The sequence below is a fragment of the Lactuca sativa genome, chromosome 5, assembly GCF_002870075.4.
Source record: "Lactuca sativa cultivar Salinas chromosome 5, Lsat_Salinas_v11, whole genome shotgun sequence".
Taxonomy (NCBI): domain Eukaryota; kingdom Viridiplantae; phylum Streptophyta; class Magnoliopsida; order Asterales; family Asteraceae; genus Lactuca; species Lactuca sativa.
Genome location: NC_056627.2, coordinates 316,205,494 through 316,227,764, shown reverse-complemented (window position 1 = coordinate 316,227,764; position 22,271 = coordinate 316,205,494). Strand labels below are relative to the sequence as shown.

The window sequence follows — 22,271 nt, the reverse complement described above, 5'->3', positions numbered from 1 at the left end:
TCACACACAATCGTCGATCAACAATCACACGTCAAACTTTGTTGTTACCGGTTCTCAGATTCATTGCGTCTTGCAGCTTCCTTCCGTCTTGCACTTCCTTCCGATCGCAACTTCCTTCCGTCTTGCAGCTTACTTCCGATCGTAGCACACAACATGCTTCTTCCCCCGTGTTGTCGCACACTCACATCATCGCATAAGGTAATGCCGATTTCAAGTTATGCCTATTTTCTCTTTCTTCAATTTCGTTTTTAGGGTTCCTAGTTTCAATTGTTCAAATTCTTGTAACAATTAGTTTAGTTATGTTGTATTTGATAGCTTAGTTGTTTTGATTTGAGCTACAATCAGGTTTCCAGTGAACTTTGAACTTTTAATATTTTGCTTAATGCAAATTTGGGGTGCTTTACTTGGTGGTTGTAGAATTCACAAGAATGTGGAACTTGCTTCCAAAATTGGTCAATAGATAGGTGATTTGAATCTTGAAGATGATAAAGTTGTTGCTTATTTAGTGCTATTGTCAAATGTGCTTATTTAGTGCTATTGCCAAATGTATATGTTGGTGCTAAGAGGTGGAAAGATGTTGCAAATGTGAGGGAGTATATAGTTAAAATGACACTTAAGAAGCCTCCTGGAAGAAGTTGGATACATATTGGTGGATCAGTTCATGAGTTTTGGCAGGTGATAGGATTCATAATAACCATGATGTGTCTTTGATTTATGAGATGCTTCTGTTAGTCACCATGGAAGCAGGATTAACTGGATACAAGCCTGATGCTTATGAGTCAACTCAATCTTATATGACTCAATAGGTAAAGCTACATTATATGTTCTTGAAATTTTACAAATTTACATACGCTATGATGCTGTCAAGATCCATATTTTATGGTCACATTTATATAACAATGTTTGTTCAAAATGCCTTAAATGGGTGTTATATGTTTAACTTTTATATATATATATATATATATATATATATATATATATATATATATATATATATAGTTTAAGATATGCACAATGGAAACTAGTGTTATGAGTTATGACTTGTTAAGGGGGTAAATTGGGAAAGAAGTTGTTTAGAAGGTGATATATTAGAAGACATGGAAGATGGTGTTTGCCATCCTTAATTATTAAGTTTGACATGTTTCTTTGTTGCTGTTTTTGTAGGTTTGTCATCCAAAGCATAAACTATTTGACCATTTACTAAAGTTGAAGCTGGGTTACAAGAGCATTCAATCAATAATTTGATCCACTACTCATCAAATGAAGAGATATAAAAGAAGGGCTAAATTCATAAGAAATAGCATCGTACTTTGAGTGAGTCAAGAAACCATGTCCATGACTATGTGTTTTCTGATTCAAGCACACAATATGCTATTGGAAAAATAGAATTGTTACCATCAATACAAGTTGCAGCAGCTAGTACACCATTAAACTTTCCTTTTAAATGACAAGCATCAAAACCAATATACGGACGACAACCAACAACAAACCCTCTAGAACAAGCTGCTAAACAAATAAAAAACCTTTTGAAAAGCTTCTTTCCGCCAACTTTGTCAAAGTCAATTTCAACAACGCTTCCTTCGTTCCTTTTTAATAGTTCTTCTCTAAAGTCGTCCATCTTCATGAAAGAGTCTTCCCACTTACCATACATGTCAGTATAAGCTTGCTCTTTCCCTCTAAAAACTTTTAGGTACGACACATCAACATTGTAAGTTTTCATAATCCAATTTCTAAGCTCATATGGAGAGACATCCCCATCAGATTTCAACTTGTCAGTTACTACATTAGCAATCCAACCTTGAGTGGCACGCTTATTGCCACCCTTGTTGCTTCGAGTGCAAGTATGTACTTGTACCATTTTTTTAACCTAAAAAAAGAATTAAATAAACATAAATATATTTTTAATATAAAGCATGTTAAATATAACTTAACGTATACACTTACTTCAAAGGTAACTTCATCTTGTGTAATAGAAGCATGAATTCTCCACTCACATTCTAGGTTTTCGCACCTTGCTGTGAATCGTGTCGGATCACATTTCAGAATGTAGTAGTTAAACTCATTCGTGACTGCAAAGTGGTTCAAAGCTCTCCTAAAATCAACCACGTTTTCAAATTTTGAGCCAACTTCCATTCTCATACTATTCTTACTAAATGAGTTAACATCATCATCATCATTCGTTAGACCATCTTCATTATCAGAATTGAGATGACTATGATAGCTTCTTCACTAGGACAAAGGTTTGCATCACACTCATCGTGTGGTTCATCTCTGTTGGCCGAAAGTAACCCCCATATTTCAATTTCAACTTGAACTTGGATGTTGGTATATGCCTGAAATTGAAACTAATTAGAGAAACAATCATAAAATTTTGTAAAGGTTTAATAAATTAAAATTAAGATATTCAAATAAACATACTCGATTATTGGAGATGTAGCCCTGCTTTCCCATATTGGTTTTGATGTGTCATCAAGTGTAACGTCCCAAAAGTACCGGTTAAAAATTTCATTTTTTTAGTTTAGGTTAATACATAGAAACATCATTACAAAACATTCACGTCTGAAAACCGGTAATATCATAGTAATAATTCAGAGTACATCCCAGAAATCCATAGAGCGGAAAACAAGAGTGTGTGTGTGTTATGTTGCTAACGTGCCGACTCCTTTCCCATAGCTGAAGAGGTACCTGAAACAACAACTGAAAAACGTAAGCACAAAGCTTAGTGAGTTCCCCCATTGGACCACATAACATACATACTGCCAGGCTATTTTGGGGTGCCTGACTACCCGGTACAACCATTCTGGGGCGTCGACTACCCGTGCGGCCATTATGGGGTGCCGTCTACCCGTGTCAAGCTATTCTGGGGTGCTGACTACCTGTCGGTCCTGACAACCGATCCTCGGGGACTATTTCACCCCCTACTGCTACTTACACATATATCATAACATAACAAATTATCAGACATATCTGGGGTGTCTGAACTACCCTTTCGGTCCTAACAACCGAACTCTACTTCTATCACATATAACACATCATGTTAGCATATAACATATAGTATAGTAGCAAACCTAGATGATATCACAAAGACATTCATCTAACGTACAACTCCTATTGGTGGGCCGGCATTGTGGCCGTAGACCCACCGCTACTGGAAGGTAACTCACCTCAAAGTAGCTGCTGATCTGATCGGGAACTGACTGTCTACTGCTGTTGCTGCTGCTCCGGACGTCCTTCGGCTATAATTCCCACAAAACGATCAGTCAAACACTGCTAGATGTACTTAGGGTAAAATGACCCTTTTACCCTTGACCAAGTCGAAAACCAAGTCAAAGTCAACTTCCAGTTGACTGGACTCGCCGAGTCCTTCCCTTACTAATCCGGTCCTACTCGCCAAGTCCCTCGCCCCACTTACTGAGTCACCCTTGACTCACCACTCGGGACTATGGATCCGACTCGAGTCTCGACTCGCCGAGTCCGCGAGCAACTCGTCGAGTTCCTCGAGCGGATCCCCTACTCGCTTCCAATCCACACCAGAACACCCCATACGAGGGTTTGGGGTTTTGGGACTACGTTACACGGTTAATTCCGCGTGCAGGTACGAAGGGTTGAACCTTCAATGCTAAAACCCCTCTTGCTCTGTGAAAGTTCATATGACTCGCCGAGTTTGAAGAACAACTCGGCGAGCTCCAGGCAATCTTCATAGGACTCGCCAAATTGTTCATCCAACTCGCCAAGTCTAGGACCATCTTCATAGAACTCGCCGAGTTCCCCTTTGGGACTCGCCGAGTCCCTCGACCCATTTCCCGAGTAGGCCAGATCTGAGACATGCAACGCTTCAAAACCACAGATCTATGGTCCTAGGACATGTTTACCACGTAAAGTTGCAAACTTTACGTGCATGCATGGCCCTATGAGCTCAAACATGCAATTCCAAGCTCTTTAAGAGGTCCTACACTCAATAGGGACCTCAATCACCTCAACCACAGAGACTTTATGCTACTAGGATGTCCAAAAGGTCCAAATCCGAAGTCCTTGCAGAACATTAACCATAAACACATAGAGATTTAGGTTCTTAGGGCTTAAAACCACTTTTTAGGGACAAAAGGGGATTTAATGAACTAAAGATCAAGGTAGGAACTTTTCTACCTGAACAGAAGCCCTTCACAGAGTAGATTCCGGATCTTCTTCCCTTCTTGCACTCTTCAACCTTCTCCTTCTTCTCCCAAGCTCCAAACCACCTCCACAAAGCTAAAAATCACCCACAAGGACACAAAGGGGGCTAGGGTTTCGTTCTACAGACCTCTGGGTGAGCTAGGGGAAATGGAGGTTGGGTTAGATCGTTTAAATAGGGTGCAAACACCTGGGTTAGGGTTTTAGTCCAGACAGGGTCTACTCGCCGAGTCCCACGAGCCTACTCGCCGAGTAGACATAGTAGATCCCGTGTCTAGTCCCGCTTCTACTCGGCGAGTTAGTCCATCAACTCGTCGAGTCCAAGGTTAAAATGCAATATATAAGGAGAGTTAATAACCAAGGATACATACCAGGAACCATGTGCTACAAATCTCCCCCACTTATTTTAGACTTCGTCCTCAAAGTCTGTTGCTTGCTCCAAAAATACCTCGGGGCGATGCTCCATCATCTCTTCCACCGGCTCCCAAGTCCACTCTGATCCCTTCCGGTGCTGCCATTGCACCTTCACGAGTTCCACTCGCTTGTTCCTCAAATCCTTCGACTTCCGTTCAATGATTGCTACTGGTCTCTCAACATAATTCAGGCTGCCATCGACCTGAATGTCCTCTAACGGAACCACCGCGGAGTCGTCTACCAGGCACTTCCGCAGCTGAGAAACATGGAAAGTGTTGTGTATCTGACTGAGTTCGGCTGGCAAATCCAGCCTATACGCCACCTTGCCCACCCGGGCTACAACCGTTAACAGCCCAATATACCTCGGGCCCAACTTGCCCCGCTTCCTGAATTGAATGACGCCCTTCTAAGGCGACACCTTCAGGAGAACCATATCCCCAACCTGGAACTCCAGGTCGAATCGGCGCTTGTCGACGTTACTTTTCTGCCGACTCTACGCGGTCTGAAGCCTGCTCCGAACCTACTGAATCCTCTCGGTAGTCTTGAGTACCACTTCGGTGCTCCCCATGACCCTCTGACCAACCTCTCCCCAGCATATCGGGGTCCTGCACCTCCGTCCGTACAACATCTCGAATGGAGGGCGGTCGATACTCGCGTGGTAGCTGTTGTTGTACGAGAACTCAGCCAAGGGAAGATAAGTATCCCAGCTACCACCGAAGTCTAGCACGCACGCCCGCAACATATCCTCCAGAGTCTGGATGGTCCGCTCGCTCTGACCATCTGTCTGCGGGTGACAGGCGGTGCTAAAATGCAAACGAGTGCCCAACTCGTCATGAAACCTCTTCCAAAACCTGGAAGTAAAACGCACATCCCTGTCCGAGATAACCGATACCGGCACCCCGTGCCTCGCCACAATCGCCCTAATATAGATGTCGGCCAATTTCTCGGCCGATATGCTCTCCTGAATCGGAATAAAATGAGCACTCTTGGTCAATCGATCCACGATGACCCAAATCGAATCTACTCCACGCACGGTCCTGGGAAGCTTCGTGATAAAATCCATCGTGATATCTTCCCATTTCCACAACGGGATGTCCAACGGCTGCATCTTGTCATGCGGTCTCTGATGTTCGGCCTTGACCTTCCTGCAGGTAAAGCACCGCCCGACGTACCAAGCCACATCCCGCTTCATACAGGGCCACCAATAATCTAGACGAAGATCCCTATACATCTTCATCACCCCTAGATGAATAGAGAATCGGGATTTATGTGCCTCCTCCATCAAGATCTGGCGCACGCCTCCGTGATACGGCACCCACACCCTACGGTGTAATGTCAATAGTCCTCGGCTATCATAATCGAAGGAGGAAACCTGACCCACCACACGCTCACTCTTCCGATGCTCCTCCTTGATAGCCTCCTGTTGAGCCTCCCGAATTTGCTCCAACAGGGGAGTCACTACGATCATTCTCATACAAATATCCCTGATCGGCACCGCCTAGCGGCTAAGCGCATCGGCCACCACGTTGGCCTTCCCCGGGTGGTAGAGGATCTCGCAATCATAATCCTTCACCACGTCCAACCACCGACACTGCCTCATGTTCAGATTTGGCTGATCCATGAGGTACCTCAAACTCTTGTGGTCCGTGTAGATGGTACATCGAACCTCGTAGAGGTAATGCCGCCAAATCTTGAGGGCAAAAACCACTGCCCCCAACTCCAAATCATGCGTCGGGTAGTTCGCATCGTGAGGCTTGAGCTGCCTCGAAGCGTAGGCAATGACATGCCCCCTCTGCATCAGTACCGCGCCCAACCCTGAAATGGACGCGTCACAGTAAACCACAAAATCCTCTACGCCCTCTGGCAGGGCTAAGATTGGCGCCTCGCACAATCTCTGTCTCAGTGTCTCAAACGCAGCCTGCTGCTCGGGTCCCCACCGAAAGACTACGACTTTCTTCGTCAGCCGCGTCAGGGGTACGACTATCTTGGAGAAATTCTGAATGAATCTCCGATAGTAGCCTGGTAACCCTAGGAAGCTCCGAATCTAGGATAGAGACTTAGGAACCTCCCATCTCATCACGGCCTCGACCTTGGCCGGGTCGACTAGAATCCCGTTCTGGTTGACAAGGTGTCCTAGAAATTGCACCTCGCGAAACCAAAACTCGCACTTGGAGAACTTGGCATATAAGCTATCCCTCCTCAGGGTCTCCAAAACCTCTCTAAGATGCTCCTCGTGCTCCTCACGTGTCTTGGAATAAACCAAGATGTCGTCAATGAAAACTATCACAGACCGATCCAGCATCGATCTGCATACGCGGTTCATGAGGTCCATGAACGCGGCAGGAGCATTGATGAGACCAAACGGCATCACCACGAACTCATAATGGCCATAGCGCGTCCGAAACGCGGTCTTCTGCGCATCCTCCTCTCTGACCCTCATCTGATGATAACCCGAACGCAAATCGATCTTGCAAAACCAAGACGCTCCCTGAAGCTGGTCAAAGATATCATCAATCCTCGAGAGTGGGTAACGGTTCTTCACCATTACCTTGTTTAGCTCCCAGTAATCTATACACATCCGATGCGACCCGTCCTTCTTTCTCACGAACACGATCGGGGCTCCCCAGGGCGAACTGCTCGGTCGAATGAATCTCTTGTCTAACAACACCTGAACTGGGATGCCTTTCACATGGAACGATCCTAATGCATACATATACACACAGAGCACATATCAATATCATAACATCATAAAAATAAAATAGAGGGAAAGAATCATACCCGTAACCACATCGGGTGCGGCGCGTGCCTCCTCGGTAGTCAGCTGAAATGCCCGACTCCTCACCATTGGAGCCTCTGCCTTGCCCTGCCGGCCATCATTAATCCGCAGGGTCGCTGGTGCTGGCGCCTTCACTGACGCTGTAGCTGTCAACTGGGGACAATTGGCCTTCTTGTGGCCTCTTTGGTTGCAGTGGAAACACAACAACTCTGATGTCTGTAACACAGGTGCAGGGGCGGTATAATCCCTGCTAAAATGCCCCGTCTTGCCGCACTTATAGCAGCCTGACGATCCTAGTCTACATGCCTCCTCATGAGGCCTGCCGCATTTCCAGCAGCGGCCCATTCCTGACTGGCCTTTCGGCCTACCATCTGATCCCTTGGGCTTCTACCCCGAAGCCCCTCCCGTCTGTCCCTCCTCTGACTTCCGTTTCCAGATATGCTCCAAATCTATCTCCCTCTCCCTCGCCCTGGCAATCATAAAGTCCAAGGTGGGGCAAGCTGAAAAACTAACATGCTCCCCAATGTCAGCTCGGAGCATGTCATGATAGCGGGTCCTCCTCATGTCCTCATCATCCGCGTACTGGGGCACCAACAGTGCCCTCTCCCAGAACATGGCGGTGATCTCCACCATAGTCTCCGTTGTCTGTCTCATATCCAAAAACTCCCTGGCCAGCTGCTGAAGCTCGACAGTCGGCACAAACTCCGCCCTGAATTTGGTCACAAAGTCCGACCAGGTCATAGCCTCGACCGCTGAGGCTCCCAACGAGTCACCCACTGACTCCCACCAATCTCGTGCTCGGTCTCGTAAACACCCTGCTGCATACCTCACCTTTGACCCCTCGGGGCAGAAGCTAGTCAACTGTGCAGACTCGATGTCTGCAATCCATCGCCTGGCAGCAATGGGGTATTTCACCCCGTGGAAATCCGGCGCACCACTGCCCCTGAAGTCCTTGAAGGACAGCGTGCGAGATCCCGACTGGCCAGATGCCATGTCGCTCCTGAACGCCCTGAGGCGATCCTCCATCAGCTCAACTATCCCTTCCTTGATTGACCCGAAGATGATGGGGGTCGACTCAAGGTACCCCTAGTGATCTCTGACGCGATGAACTCACGTATTCCCTCATCTACCAGCTCGGAACCTGATCCCGAACCTGACCCCTCTCCTGAACCGCCATCTATCGGCCTCGATCGAAGTACCACCATTCTGCAATACATAAATAACAATTATTAGTGATACTGCTACTTCTTGAGGGATCACAACTACTTCAAGTTCCCCGGTCTTATCTCAGCCCTCCTTAGTTCGGGTACGGATCCTCTGCTTTCAATAGTACGGGCCCATACTACCTTCCACATCTATCCGTACCTTCTTCAAGGACTGCCTTGACTCCACCAGACCCCTTTCACTATTGATGTTCACTGCTATACTCATCCTAGGCTTGCCCTAGGGAAATCTTTGACTCTACTCTACCCAGTCCTCAGCTGCTACAGGCCTCCTTGTAATGCCAATTAGCCATTACCTGAATACCATCACATGTGATGAGGCTCAGATAATCCTTTGAGTAACAGACTCGTCCATACCACGGTTGGACTCAAACAAGAGCTGCGCAATACGATCAAATCCAGCACTCTAAGATTATTCAACCCTGATCACATGTGACGTGACGTATTCACCTAATGGCTAACTCCCATTATTCAGAGTCCCACAAAGCACGAAGCAAGCAACATTCAGACAAGGGTAACAATCTCAATCAACTCTATCTGCTTACAGGAACTGTACTAGCATTCAATGCTAAGTTCATACTATCAGGCATAACCTAATCAGGCTATCCTACTTGTTGTCTACTCAATACTAGCATGCAATTCTCATACAACTGAAACATATAAAGCAGGCACATAAGGCATCACTCCTAGATCCTTAGTCCTATTTTAGCATGCTGTTCTACAAAAGCTGATAAACATAACATAAACTTGTATGGGTACTTTGGGGAATACTTACTTGAGCTCGGCCGGTCGCGCACATCACACACTTCGTTCTTTCTCAAAACTCTTTTCTCAATTTTTTAGAAAACAATTTCTTTTTGGAAAATCTTTTAATCCCTCGATTTGAGTTCAGACACCCCCGAAGGTGTGTCCGAATCCCTCAAACCAAGGCTCTGATACCAACTTGTAACGTCCCAAAAGTACCGGTTAAAAATTTCATTTTTTAGTTTAGGTTAATACATAGAAACATCATTACAAAACATTCATGTCTGAAAACCGGTAATATCATAGTAATAATTCAGAGTACATCCCAGAAATCCATAGTGCGGAAACAAGAGTGTGTGTGTGTGTGTTATGCCGCTACCGTGTCGGCTCCTTTCCCTTAGCTGAAGAGGTACCTGAAACAACAACTGAAAAACGTAAGCACAAAGCTTAGTGAGTTCCCCCATTGTACCACATACCATACAAACACATAACATACATACTGTCAGGCTATTCTGGGGTGCCTGACTACCCGGTACGACCATTCTGGGGTGCCGACTACCCGTGCGACTATTATGGGGTGCCGTCTACCCGTGTCAATGTAACGACCCAAATTTTCACGACCAAAAATTTTGTTTAAAAACATTACTTTAGAAAATATTAATAGCTAAAAACATCGTTTGATCAACCATAACATAAAGTGGACCATGTCTGAAAACCAAAACATACAACCAATCAAAATATCAGAGTACAAATCCCAGTGAAGCTCGTAAATACGGAAACCAGAGAGTGTGTGTGTGTGTGTGTGTGACATGCTGCTACCGCGCCGGCTCCTTTCCCCTAGCTGAGGAGGTACCTGAAACCAAAACTGAAAACTATAAGCACAAAGCTTAGTGAGTTCCCCCATCGTACCACATACCATACAAACACATAACATACTTACTGCCAGGCTATTCTGGGGTGCCTGACTACCCGGTACGGCCGTTCTGGGGTGTCGCCCTACCCGTGTCAAGCCATTCTAGGGTGCTGACTACCCATGTCAAGCCATTCTGGGGTGCTGACTACCCATGTCAAGCCATTCTGGGGTGCTGACTACCCATCGGTCCTAACAACCGATCTTCGGGGACTAGTCCCCTCTTACTACCTTTATCTCATATAACATAACAAGCCAGCATGCAATCATATCATCACGTACTGTCAGACATATCTGGGGTGTCCGACCTACCCTTCGGTCCTAACAACCGAACTCTACAACTATCACATATACATATCATGCCAGCATACAACATATCAGGTAGTAGCAAACCTAGATGATATCACAAAGACAATCATCTAACATACAACTCCTACTGGTGGGCCGACATTATGGCTGAAGACCCACCGCTACTGGAAGGTAACTCACCTCGAAGTAGCTGCTGATCTAATCAGGAACTAACTGCCTACTGCTGCTGCTGCTGCTCTGGAAATCCTCCGGCTGCAATTCCCACAACATACTCAATCAGACACTACTCACTGACCTTTGGGTAAAATGACCATTTTACCCCTGACCCTGCCCTAAGTCAAAGTCAAAGTCAACTCTCAGTTGACCTGACTCGCCGAGTTGGATTTCCAACTCACCAAGTCACCACCCAAACGATTGACCTGGATCCCATTCCTACTCGTCGAGTTAGGCGACGACTCGACGAGTTCTCCTTCTAAACTGATATTCAAGTCCTTCATCCTACTCGCCGAGTTGTATGAACAACTCGTCGAGTTCATCTTCATCCGATGAACACTTATGCTAAGACTCGCCGAGTTGTATGAACAACTCGCCGAGTCTGTTCTTGATCTAAGGAGATTGCCTTGAACTCGCCGAGTCTAGGCATTGACTCGCCAAGTACCTCCATAGATGAGTTCAGCTTCCGACTCACTGAGTCACACCCCGTGACTCACTGCTCACTCGACACTACGAAAAGGGGACAAACTCGGAGACTCGCGAATAGACTCGCCGAGTCATATGAACGACTCGCCGAGTCGTTGCCATGCACCCACTAAATACACAGATTTGCTCGATTCCAGTCCATGCGATTCACAGATCTAGACTTCTAGGACACGAATCGCACGTAAAGTTTCCAACTTTACGTGTGGATATTCACCAATATGGATTTTAGGGCTCAAAATGCCTCAAAAGGGTAGATCTAGGGTGAACAAGCAACATGGGGCCATAAAGCTAACAGATATGAGCTCCTGGAGCTCAATCTTGCCTAGATCCAGAGGCCAAACATCTTATTATGACATATAATGCACATACAAGCTTGGGTATTTGTCCAAGAAAGACCTAAATGAAGTACTAAGCATAGAATCATGGGGAAAACGGGTTATACCTCAAAGGAACTGCTGGAAGAACACAATAATGCTTGGATGGCTTCCCTTCTTCTGGATCTACTTCCTTCCTCCTTCAAAACCTTCAAAAGCACACAACAAAGCTTCAATTCTTCAAAGAACAAGCATAAACGAGGGGTGGGAGCTCTGGGGAGAGAATGGGGGCTGGCCTGGGGCGGAGGTGTTGCTTAAATAGGGTGCAAACCCCTGAAACTTAGGGTTTCATCCAACAACTGTGACTCGCCGAGTCCAGGATATGGACTCGCCGAGTCGACAACTTAAACGTGTCCCGGGTCCCGCATCTACTCGGCGAGTCGGACCTGTGACTCGCCGAGTCCAAGGCTAAAAGAAGATAAATACTCAAATAAGATTTACGTACCAGGAATCAGGTGCTACAGTCAAGCTATTCTGGGGTGCTGACTACCCGTCGGTCCTGACAACCGATCCTCGGGGACTATTTCACCCCCTACTGCTACTTACACATATATCATAACATAACAAATTATCAGACATATCTAGGGTGTCTGAACTACCCTTCGGTCCTAAGAACCGAACTCTACTTCTATCACATATAACACATCATGCTAGCATATAACATATAGTGTAGTAGCATACCTAGATGATATCACAAAGACATTCATCTTAGGTACAACTCCTATTGGTGGGCCGGCATTATGGCCGTAGACCCACCGCTACTGGAAGGTAACTCACCTCAAAGTAGCTGCTGATCTGATCGGGAACTGACTGTCTACTGCTGCTGCTGCTGCTCCGGACGTCCTCCGGCTATAATTCCCACAAAACGATCAGTCAAACACTGCTAGATGTACTTAGGGTAAAATGACCCTTTTACCCTTGACCAAGTCGAAATCCAAGTCAAAGTCAACTTCCAGTTGACTGGAATCGCCGAGTCCGCGAGCAACTCGCCGAGTCCTTCCCTTACTAATCCGGTCCTACTTGCCAAGTCCCACGCCCCACTCACTGAGTCACCCTTGACTCACCACTCGGGACTATGGGGCCGACTCGAGTCTCGACTCGCCGAGTCCGCGAGCAACTCGTCGAGTTCCTCGAGCGGATCCCCTACTCGCTTCCAATCCACACCAGAACACCCCATACGAGGGTTTGGCGTTTGGGGACTACGTTACACGGTTAATTCCGCGTGCAGGTACGAAGGGTTGAACCTTCAACGCTAAAACCCCTCTTTCTCTGTGAAAGTTCATATGACTCGCCGAGTTTGAAGAACAACTCGGCGAGCTCCAGGCAATCTTCATAGGACTCGCCGAGTTGTTCATCCAACTCGCCGAGTCTAGGACCGTCTTCATAGAACTCGCCGAGTTCCCCTTTGGGACTCGCCGAGTCCATCGACCCATTTCCCGAGTAGGCCAGATCTGAGACATGCAAAGCTTCAAACCCATAGATCTATGGTCGTAGGGCATGTTTACCATGTAAAGTTGCAAACTTTACGTGCATGCATGGCCCTATGAGCTCAAACATGCAATTCCAAGCTCTTTAAGAGGTCCTACACTCAATAGGGACCTCAATCACCTCAACCACAGAGACTTTATGCTACTAGGATGTCCAAAAGGTCCAAATCCGAAGTCCTTGCAGAACATTAACCATAAACACATAGAGATTTAGGTTCTTAGGGCTTAAAACCACTTTTTAGGGACCAAAGGGGATTTAATGAACTAAAGATCAAGGTAGGAACTTTTCTACCTGAATAGAATCCCTTCACAGAGTAGATTCCGGATCTTCTTCCCTTCTTGCACTCTTCAACCTTCTCCTTCTTCTCCCAAGCTCCAAACCACCTTCACAAAGCTAAAAATCACCCACAAGGACACAAAGGGGGCTAGGGTTTCGTTCTACAGACCTCTAGGTGAGCTAGGGGAAATGGAGGCTGGGTTAGATCGTTTAAATAGGGTGCAAACACCCGGGTTAGGGTTTTAGTCCAGACAGGGTCTACTCGCCGAGTCCCACGAGCCTACTCGCCGAGTCCCACGAGCCTACTCGCCGAGTAGACAGAGTAGATCCCGTGTCTAGTCCCGCTTCTACTCGGCGAGTTAGTCCTTCAACTCGCCGAGTCCAAGGTTAAAATGCAATATATAAGGAGAGTTAATAACCAAGGATACATACCAGGAACCAGGTGCTACATCAAGGGTAATATCTTCTGTTTGAGAATGCTCTTCTGACATTGGTTTGTATCACGTCTAAAACATAATTCTAAATCGGTGATAAGAAATACATATATAAAGGTATAACAAAAATACCAAATGTATGCTTAAATAAACGTAAAGAATTAATGGATTGCATTGAAGTGGGGCGCTCACTAACATGACTTCAATCATTTCAGATAGTTAGTAATTAAGATTTTAAATACAGTAGCTTGAAATATTAAACTCACAAAAAATTGACACAATGGAAAGAATTTAATATAATCAAGTATAAGCTTGAACACATTATTCGCATTAATTAATGTTTTTTAAACCGTAAAAAAATACTTGCATTAAAATCTCTGTCAATTGTAATTCAAGATTGTAAATACAGTAGTTTGAAACATCAATATAACACAGGGTTCCAAAACAGTCACGTGAACAAATTAAGCAACATCAAAAACGAAATTAAAGAAAGGAAAAATAGGAATAAGTCCAACTTTGGTTTATCACGCATATAATCATGAATTGAATGTTTAACTTACAAAGAAAGATAAAAATTAACCTGATCCGATTGCAGCAGTGAAGAGGAGAACCGATAACAACTAAGTTCGAGTGTGATTGCTCAACGTGTGATTGCTGATCGAGGATTGTGTGTGATCGTTGATCAATGAAGACGCAAGGGAAGGGAAGACGCAAAGGGATTATAATTCATAAGGCATCTGCGATTTTTATTTGTTCACGTGAGATGATTTTGGAATTTAGATGCCAAGGGCAAAATTGTCTATTTCAAATGTTTTTAGCTTTAAAATGGTAAAAAAATATTATAAATCAATAAAAATAATCAAAAAATAGATTTGGGTATTTATGATATTAAAAAACATTAAGAATGGCAAATACGATATTTAGAATTTAGGCCGGGCAAATACAATATTTAGCTATTTAGCAAGGGCGTATACGGAATTCTCCCTTTTCTAATCATCTGTCTTCCTTTTAGCACAAGGTCATTTTGGGAAAAAAAACATGTTTTCTCTTCCTTCCTCCTATGTCTGTAACCACTGAAACCACACCTTAAAAACATATGTGATGAAACCCATCAAATTGGCAAACATGATCTTGAACCATCATCTTACCAACTAATCACTAATCATAACCCACTTTTTTTTTTTAAAAAAAAAAGATCCAAATAAACAAATCCCATAACAAATCAGCAAGATGGGCAACAAATTTCAGCAATCAATAAAATCAGCAAGATCATCAACTTATATTTCAGAAATCAAGCCATATCAGCATTTAAGATTTATCAGTTTTCACATATATTTTGATTTCACATTCATTTTAGAAATCAATAAAATCAGCAAGATCATCAACTTATATTTCAGAAATCAAGCCCATATCAGCATTTAAGATTTATCAGTTTTCAGATTTATCAAACATCATATACTATAACATCAATTTTCAGAAAGAGGGAATGTGGGAGGCAAAGCTGCCGGAGGCGCAGCAGTCACCAGAGGTAGAGAAGACGCCGACAATCAACAACACATTCCAGAAAAAACAGCAAAAACCAAGTTTATATCTATTGCTATGTGATTTTCAGGGCCAAAAAATGACAAAAACGTTACCTACAACCAGAGGTTGGCATCGTTTTAAATAGGTGGAGGTCTATGTTGCTGCAACAGATGGCGGAGGCGGGGCGACGAAATTGGCGGCGATGGTGTTGTAGATCGGAGGAAGCAGACGATGATTATTGGAGGTCGGTGAGGGATAAGAATTGGGGTGAGAAGGAGGAGAAGGGGCGAGAAAGAGAACGTGTTTTTGTGTCAAGGGCATAGCACGTCTTTTATTTTTTCGGATGAAATTTGAAATCTGATTTTGTAAGTGCTAAAATTCAGATTCAGACCAAAACTTAAGAGATAAACAAACGGTCTGAATCTTAAAGATTCAGACCCACCCCTTATTAAGAGGTATTAAGATGCAAACAAACAGGCCCTAACTTAGCTGGGCTTTTTAGAAAAAATGTTAAGTTTGTTGGGTTTTTTTGAACAGACAAACCATGATTGGGGTTTTTTAAACGGTTTGGAAACTTCGTTAGGCTCGTAAGTCATTTTCCCAATATTATATTTCTATCCTAATTCCTAAGTACTCCATATGAAAATCCATTTTATATTGAAAAAAAAAAAAGTAAATTGTTATAATATTAAATGGAACGTACTACCCAAAAATAAAATAAGAAGAGGACTAGTCGCTGACTAAGTTGAGAGTTTGACTTGACCCATTTCCATTGGCATGCAAAACAGTAGTCACCTTTTGTTGTACACATTTGTCCATAAATGAAAAAGGACGAGGGCATTTACGTCAACTCCCCCTCCCCATATTGTTAGCTGTTACTCTGCAAATCCCCACATACATCCATACATACATGTTCGTGTATATTTCACTCTCTCTCCTCTTGTACATCAATTCTTCTTGGATATCGTCTCTCCTTCTTCATTACTCATTTCTTCTTAGAACATACGCTTGATTTACTTCTGTTCCATTTTTGTTTCATCTTCGTTGATTGTTTCGTTTGACGTGTGCATATCAAAATCGTGTTTCAACTTGATTCTTGGATATCTTGAGAAATTGTTCGCATCAGGAGAAGAAGTTCTTGTTAGTTCCAACTCCTAAAACAGGAGAAACGAATATAGTAACGGTTTTCACGATCGAGATCGCCGGAGCTAGTAAGTTTATGCAATTTTCATACGCTAGTTACGGTTTTTGGCTCCAGTTTCGTCAAAATGCAGAGGAATTTGTTTGGGCGTTGAAGATGAATGCGTGTTCTTGCGAAATCTGATGAACTCGAAAACGGTTGTAAGGTGAATAAATCAATTTGTTGCTGCTTTTAAACTCAACTGCTCTTGCCGAAACTCTAGGGTTCGTTTGAGTACATTGCTCTGGATTTTCTCTTTTCTACAAGATCTGCGGTTTAGAATCCAGATTCCAGTTGCGGAATTCTTGAAGTATCGTAAGGGTTTGTCTGTGGAATGTTCCTTGAGACATGCATTAGCGCTCTATAGTTGCTTATTTGAATTTTGATTTTCAGTTAGCCATTAAATCACACACAGAGAATCCAGTTCTTGCCAGTTGTTCCAATTTTCAATAATCTGAAGCATCAATGGGGACTCAATTTCGAAGTTTAACGATACTTGTTCTGCTTATTTGCTTCCTCTGTTGGCCAAGAGTTGGATCTCCATTATCTAATTCTGAAACAAAGCCTGCAAGGGCTCTTGATACGACTCTCCAGGAATACGCCTACCGTGCATTCTTCCATCCACGTACTGGTATTCCGTTTGATGGACTCGTTCCTCCCTATTTGACAGGGATTGAGATATCAGCAATGAGACTACGAAGTGGTAGCCTATTTCATAGAGGTGTTGAAACGTTTAAAGAGTTCAGAATCCCCATTGGCGTAAGAGAGCAACCATATGTGGAGAGACTTGTTCTGGTGTATCAAAACCTGGGGAATTGGTCCACTACATATTACCCTTTACCTGGTTACACTTATCTAGCTCCTATATTGGGTCTTCTTGCTTACAATGGTTCAGACTTATCAGCTACTAATCTACCTGAACTGGAATTTTGGGCTTCCGATGATGCCATCACAATAAAGTTTGGACAAATAAGGTCAAAACCTGAAGGTTCTGGTTCTCATCCCAAGTGTGTCTGGTTTGATCTACATGGTCAGGTCAATTTCACAGATTTAGTATCAGACAATCAATGTTTGACTTATGAACAGGGGCATTTCTCCATTGTAGTCGAATCCCCTCCCCCTTCTCCTCCTGCAACACCTGAAGTTTCTGCATCACCTGAAGAAACTGCATCTAGTAGTAAGTTAGACAACATGCCTAGAGTGTGTGCTATTGTTGGCATAGCAGGTGGTGGAATCATATTGGTGGTGTTGTTTGCATTGCTGATATTATGGGCATGGAGATACAAGAAAAGAAAGAGAATCCAAGAACTAGAAAGAGCTGCAAATTCTGGTGAAGCATTACGCATGACAAGAGTTGGGAGCATGAGAGTTCCATATGCCATGGCTACAAGAACAATGCCAGACCTTGAAATTGACTTTACTGCTTGACTTCTTCTTCTTCTTCATCAGGTCATGCTTCTTTACATATTCTGTAGGTGTACTCAAATCTTATATCTTTGTGCGTTTATATTCTAGTTCTAGGGTAATTGTGTAAATACACCATTCATACATTCATCATGCATTATGTGCATCTTGTAAGCTCGGGTCCATTCTTGTTGAATTTTGAACAAGGAATAAACTTGTTTCATGGGATTTATATCTTTTGTAGCAATTGAATATATAGTTTTGCTTTTCCTATGCTCATTTTACAGAATTGAAATTGCTTCAAAATAAATATAGCACTTAATTAAGGTGTTATGTAGTGTAATGTGTAGAAAACATGTTGTAATTTTTGTATTGTTACATTCACATTTTAAAAGTATGTTTTTTAGTGTAATGTGTAACATTAATGTTACAGTGGAGTTAGATTTGAAAGTATGTTATTGCCATCAAGGCACCTGACAAACCACACTACTCTTTGTCCTGCATTGTATTTCCATTTTTAGCTTGTACAGTAGCACCAAATGCAGCTGCCATTTTTGCACACACAATCAACCAATTACCTACCAAAAATAGAAACTTTTTTCTCCAAGAGTAATAATATACTACAACTTTGACCATATCATCACTATGGATTTGACTACTGACACTTAGTGGTTGTGCTTAAAAGTCCAGCAATCTCTTGGATGTAACAAATCCATCAATAAATTGTAAGAAACTATTTGAAAGAACCAAATTCAAAGTTCAAACACACATCACCATGAGCTTTTTGTATTTGTAACAAATTACCACATGAAATCTAATGGAAGTCGATATATAGTACTAAAAGTCAAACTTCTGATGAACGTTTTTTTTTGTTCCTTAAAACTTCCTTCCTGCATCAATCAAAATCATATCAGCAACAAAAACCTACCACATTATAGCATTATACTTCCGTTCTTTTTCTTATTACAACATACCTTTAAAAATCTAGTCAATTATAGCAAAGAAAACTATTTTGTGTTTGTATGACATCGTTATATTTGGATAGGTTAATCGTTTATAAAATACAAACATGTATCAAGAAGAAAACCGCCACATTATGTAGCATTATAATTTTAAATTTTATGTTATCACGACATTATATTTTAAAGAATCGATCCAATTATATTTATGGCAATGAAATGAAAAGTGGTTTGTGTTTGTATGACATCGGTATAGTTTGTTAGGTTTATAAAATACAAAGATGAATGAAGTAAGTTGGTACTAACCATACTATTATTAGAGATCGAAATGATGAATGGAAGTGAACCCTAGATGTTGATATTAGTTATTAGTTACTTAGGTAGAGAAGCTCTGAAAATCGAAGTTGAAAGAGATTCGTTTAGGAATAGAACCTGAAAGTGGATAAAATCGAAATTAGAAGGAGAGTTTTTGGTGGACGATGTTGTTATCACGTCTTCACATGGCGACATCCCACAAATCATTACCGATGTAGAACAAATAAATAGTAAATAGTAAATAGTAAATAAATCAGATTCAGATACGAATGAAAAACACAGAAAATGATGAGCGGCTTTGTGAAGAAAATATTGGACGTTGCCGGCGATGCAATATGATCCCCAACGGCAGAATCGCCTCCATCTATCCCTCAACTCTCAAATCCCCAAACACACACAAATAAAGAACAAACATTTTTATAGCGTATCAACACAATGAAGTGAATGAACTATTACTGATTTGTTTTTCTAAGTAACCAAGATGTTAAAGATTATATTTTTATATTTCGTCTAAGCATGACATTTTATTAAGGTAGGGGTAAGCATTTCTGACTTTCCGATCGGACCCGACATCGACCCGGCTCAGTATTTGGTAAGCTTCAATAGGTGGTAAGCTCAATAGGTCTGGTCCTAAGTCCACCAATTTCCGAGTCAGGTCTGGTCAAAATGCTCACTTTTACGTTTAAGAATAGGAACCCGACTTGGACCTGATAAGTCTCAACAGGTTCGGTCAGAAGTCCAGATATCACCCTTATACTAAAGATCGATAGTGTGCTAGCATGTTTAAAAGAAAATAAAGAATTAAAAGAGCCAATTGCAATCCATCTAAACCTTTTCTACATCGTTTATCCTCTCTCTCTCTCTCTCTCTCTCTCTCTCTCTCTCTCTCTCTCTCTCTCTCTCTCTCTCTCTCTCTCTCTCTCTCTCTCTCTCTCTCTCTCTCTCTCTCTCTCTCTCTCTCTCTCTCTCTCTCTAAGCTACCAGTGACCCAATCTTGGCGCATCCTCATAACTAGGGGTGAACAAAAACCAAACCGATAAAAGAAAAATCGCAATAAACCGTCACCAACCGAAACCGACGCAAACACCAATGGTGCGGATTTTATTTTTTTGAAAGAACCGAATTTATTGTTGTGGTGCGGTTTTTATCTAGAAACCGAACCGCATCGCACGCTTATTAACAATAAAATAAATCGCAAATATGTATATATATATATATATATATATATATATATATATATATATATATTATAATGATACATATTATTTTAAAAACTAATAAACTATAATTTATACATATATTATGTATTGAACTTGAAGGTAATTAATAAATAGGTATTAGGTTTAATATGTGAGTTTGTCACTTTGTGTTTGTGACTTAATGATTATGTGTAAAGTGTAAACACTATATGGGCTACAACTTGCAAACTTGTAACTTCTAAGCACAAATTGAATAACAATGAGCTAGTAATATGGGTAGCAAATGAAGTGATCAAGTAAACAACATAAAAAAAACTCAAAATTACAGCTTCTAAATGTGAGGAAACGAAATGACACCATGTCATACAATCATAAATCTTCACATGAACACCACAGTTAAAAAAATCATAACGGTGAACGTAAAAAATTGCACCATATGTTTGGCTCAGTTTAAAACCGACACCGAACCGGTACAAACCGAAACCGCACTCAAGAACACTAAAACCGAACCATTGAAAAACCGCACCCAACGGTTTCTAGAATTCAAAAACCGCACCTTGCGGTTTGCGGTTCGATTTGGCCTTAAAATTGCACCATGCTCACCCTGTAGTCTAACTATCTAAGTGTCAAAGTTATCAAAATTTTGTTTCATAATGTATTTATAAGCACTAAAAATAAGCTTCATGTGGTTTTTTTTAGGGTATTTAAAGTTTTCAAATTTCATTATTTTACTATTATATTTTAATTGAATTTATGTATACAAAACTCTACAACAAAACACACAACCAATAGCCAAAAACAAAGACTCTAACCTGGGTGACTTTAGGGGTTTTTGTAGCACCTGGTTCCTGGTACGTTAATCTTATTTGAGTGTTTTCCATTTTTTTTAGCCTTGGACTCGGCGATTCATAGGTCCGACTCGCCGAGTAGAAACGGGACCCGGGATATGTTTAAGTAGGCGACTCGGCGAGTCCATATCCTGGACTCAGCGAGTCACCGCTGTTGGATGAAACCCTAAGTTTCAGGGGTTTGCACCCTATTTAAGCACTCATTTCCGCCCCAAGCCAGCCCCCATTCACCCTCAGAGCCCTAAACCTCATTCAAGCCTTGTTTCTTGTGGATTTGAAACCTTTGGTGTATTCTTTTGAAGCTTTGGAGTGAGTAGGAGAGGAGATCAAGAAGAAGAAGAGGAGGTCAAGCACCTTTGAGCAATCTCAGAGTGTTCACTAAGGTATGGCTCGTTTCCCCCATGTTTTCATACTTATGGCTCCATTAAAGCCCTTTTTGATCCGTTTCCAAGCTTATGTATGCTTGTGGACTCGTAATAAGCTGGGTAACTTCTAGATCTAGGTGAGATCGAGCTCCAGGAGCTTGGATCTACTGCCTTTATGGACCCATGTTGCATGTACACCCTAGATCTACCCTTTTTGGTGCATTTTGAGCCCTAAAACCCTCATTAGTGAGTATCTACACGTAAAGTTGGAAACTTTACGTGTTATTCATGCTCTAGGAACCCAGATCTGTGGATAGCATAAGTTGGATTCAAGCAAAATTGACCATATAGAGACTGCATGGTAGCGACTCGGCGAGTCGTTCATCTGACTCGGCGAGTCTGCTCGCGAGTCTCCGAGTTTATTCCCTTTTCGTTGTGTCGAGTAGAGTAGTGAGTCACGGGGAGTGGCTCAGTGAGTTGGAAGCCGAACTCATCCATGAAGGAACTCGGCGAGTCATGGCCCTGACTCGGCGAATTCAAGGCAATCTCCTTAGATCAAGATCAGACTCGGCGAGTTGTTCATACAACTCGGCGAGTAGGATGAATGACTTGAACATCAGTTTGGAAGGAGAACTCGTCGATTCAATGCCTAAATCGACG

At 42.6% G+C, this 22,271-nt stretch overlaps 2 protein-coding genes and 1 long non-coding RNA gene across 4 annotated transcripts; 1 reads left to right on the top strand and 2 right to left on the bottom strand.

The window, feature by feature from the left end:
* Positions 1 to 1,339: 1,339 nt before the first annotated feature.
* On the bottom strand, positions 1,340 to 2,133 carry LOC111904938 (uncharacterized). Its single transcript, XM_023900638.1, has 2 exons — positions 1,945 to 2,133; positions 1,340 to 1,867 (listed from the first exon to the last, which is right to left on the bottom strand). Exons 1-2 carry the CDS (start codon positions 2,131 to 2,133, stop codon positions 1,340 to 1,342), a joined length of 717 nt encoding a protein of 238 aa, XP_023756406.1.
* A 14,137-nt stretch (positions 2,134 to 16,270) lies between these two features.
* On the top strand, positions 16,271 to 18,157 carry LOC111904948 (uncharacterized). Its single transcript, XM_023900646.2, has one exon. It carries the CDS (start codon positions 16,987 to 16,989, stop codon positions 17,947 to 17,949), a length of 963 nt encoding a protein of 320 aa, XP_023756414.1. The 5' UTR covers positions 16,271 to 16,986; the 3' UTR covers positions 17,950 to 18,157.
* A 342-nt stretch (positions 18,158 to 18,499) lies between these two features.
* On the bottom strand, positions 18,500 to 19,643 carry LOC122194511 (uncharacterized). Of its 2 annotated transcripts, XR_006183332.1 has the most exons (3): positions 19,317 to 19,643; positions 19,191 to 19,232; positions 18,500 to 18,815 (listed from the first exon to the last, which is right to left on the bottom strand). It is a non-coding gene; the product is annotated as an uncharacterized LOC122194511 (long non-coding RNA). The 2 variants fall into 2 exon arrangements; XR_006183333.1 differs by having other exon boundaries at positions 19,191 to 19,643.
* Between the last annotated feature and the right edge of the window lie 2,628 nt (positions 19,644 to 22,271).

Excerpts from the sequence above, each read along its gene's own strand:
- LOC111904938 (XM_023900638.1), bottom strand. The coding sequence starts at position 2,133 with ATGGAAGTTGGCTCAAAATTTGAAAACGTGGTTGATTTTAGGAGAGCT. Across the intron at positions 1,868-1,944 it reads AAGATGAAGTTACCTTTGAA|GTTAAAAAAATGGTACAAGT; the intron begins GTAAGTGTATAC and ends TTCTTTTTTTAG.
- LOC111904948 (XM_023900646.2), top strand. The coding sequence starts at position 16,987 with ATGGGGACTCAATTTCGAAGTTTAACGATACTTGTTCTGCTTATTTGC.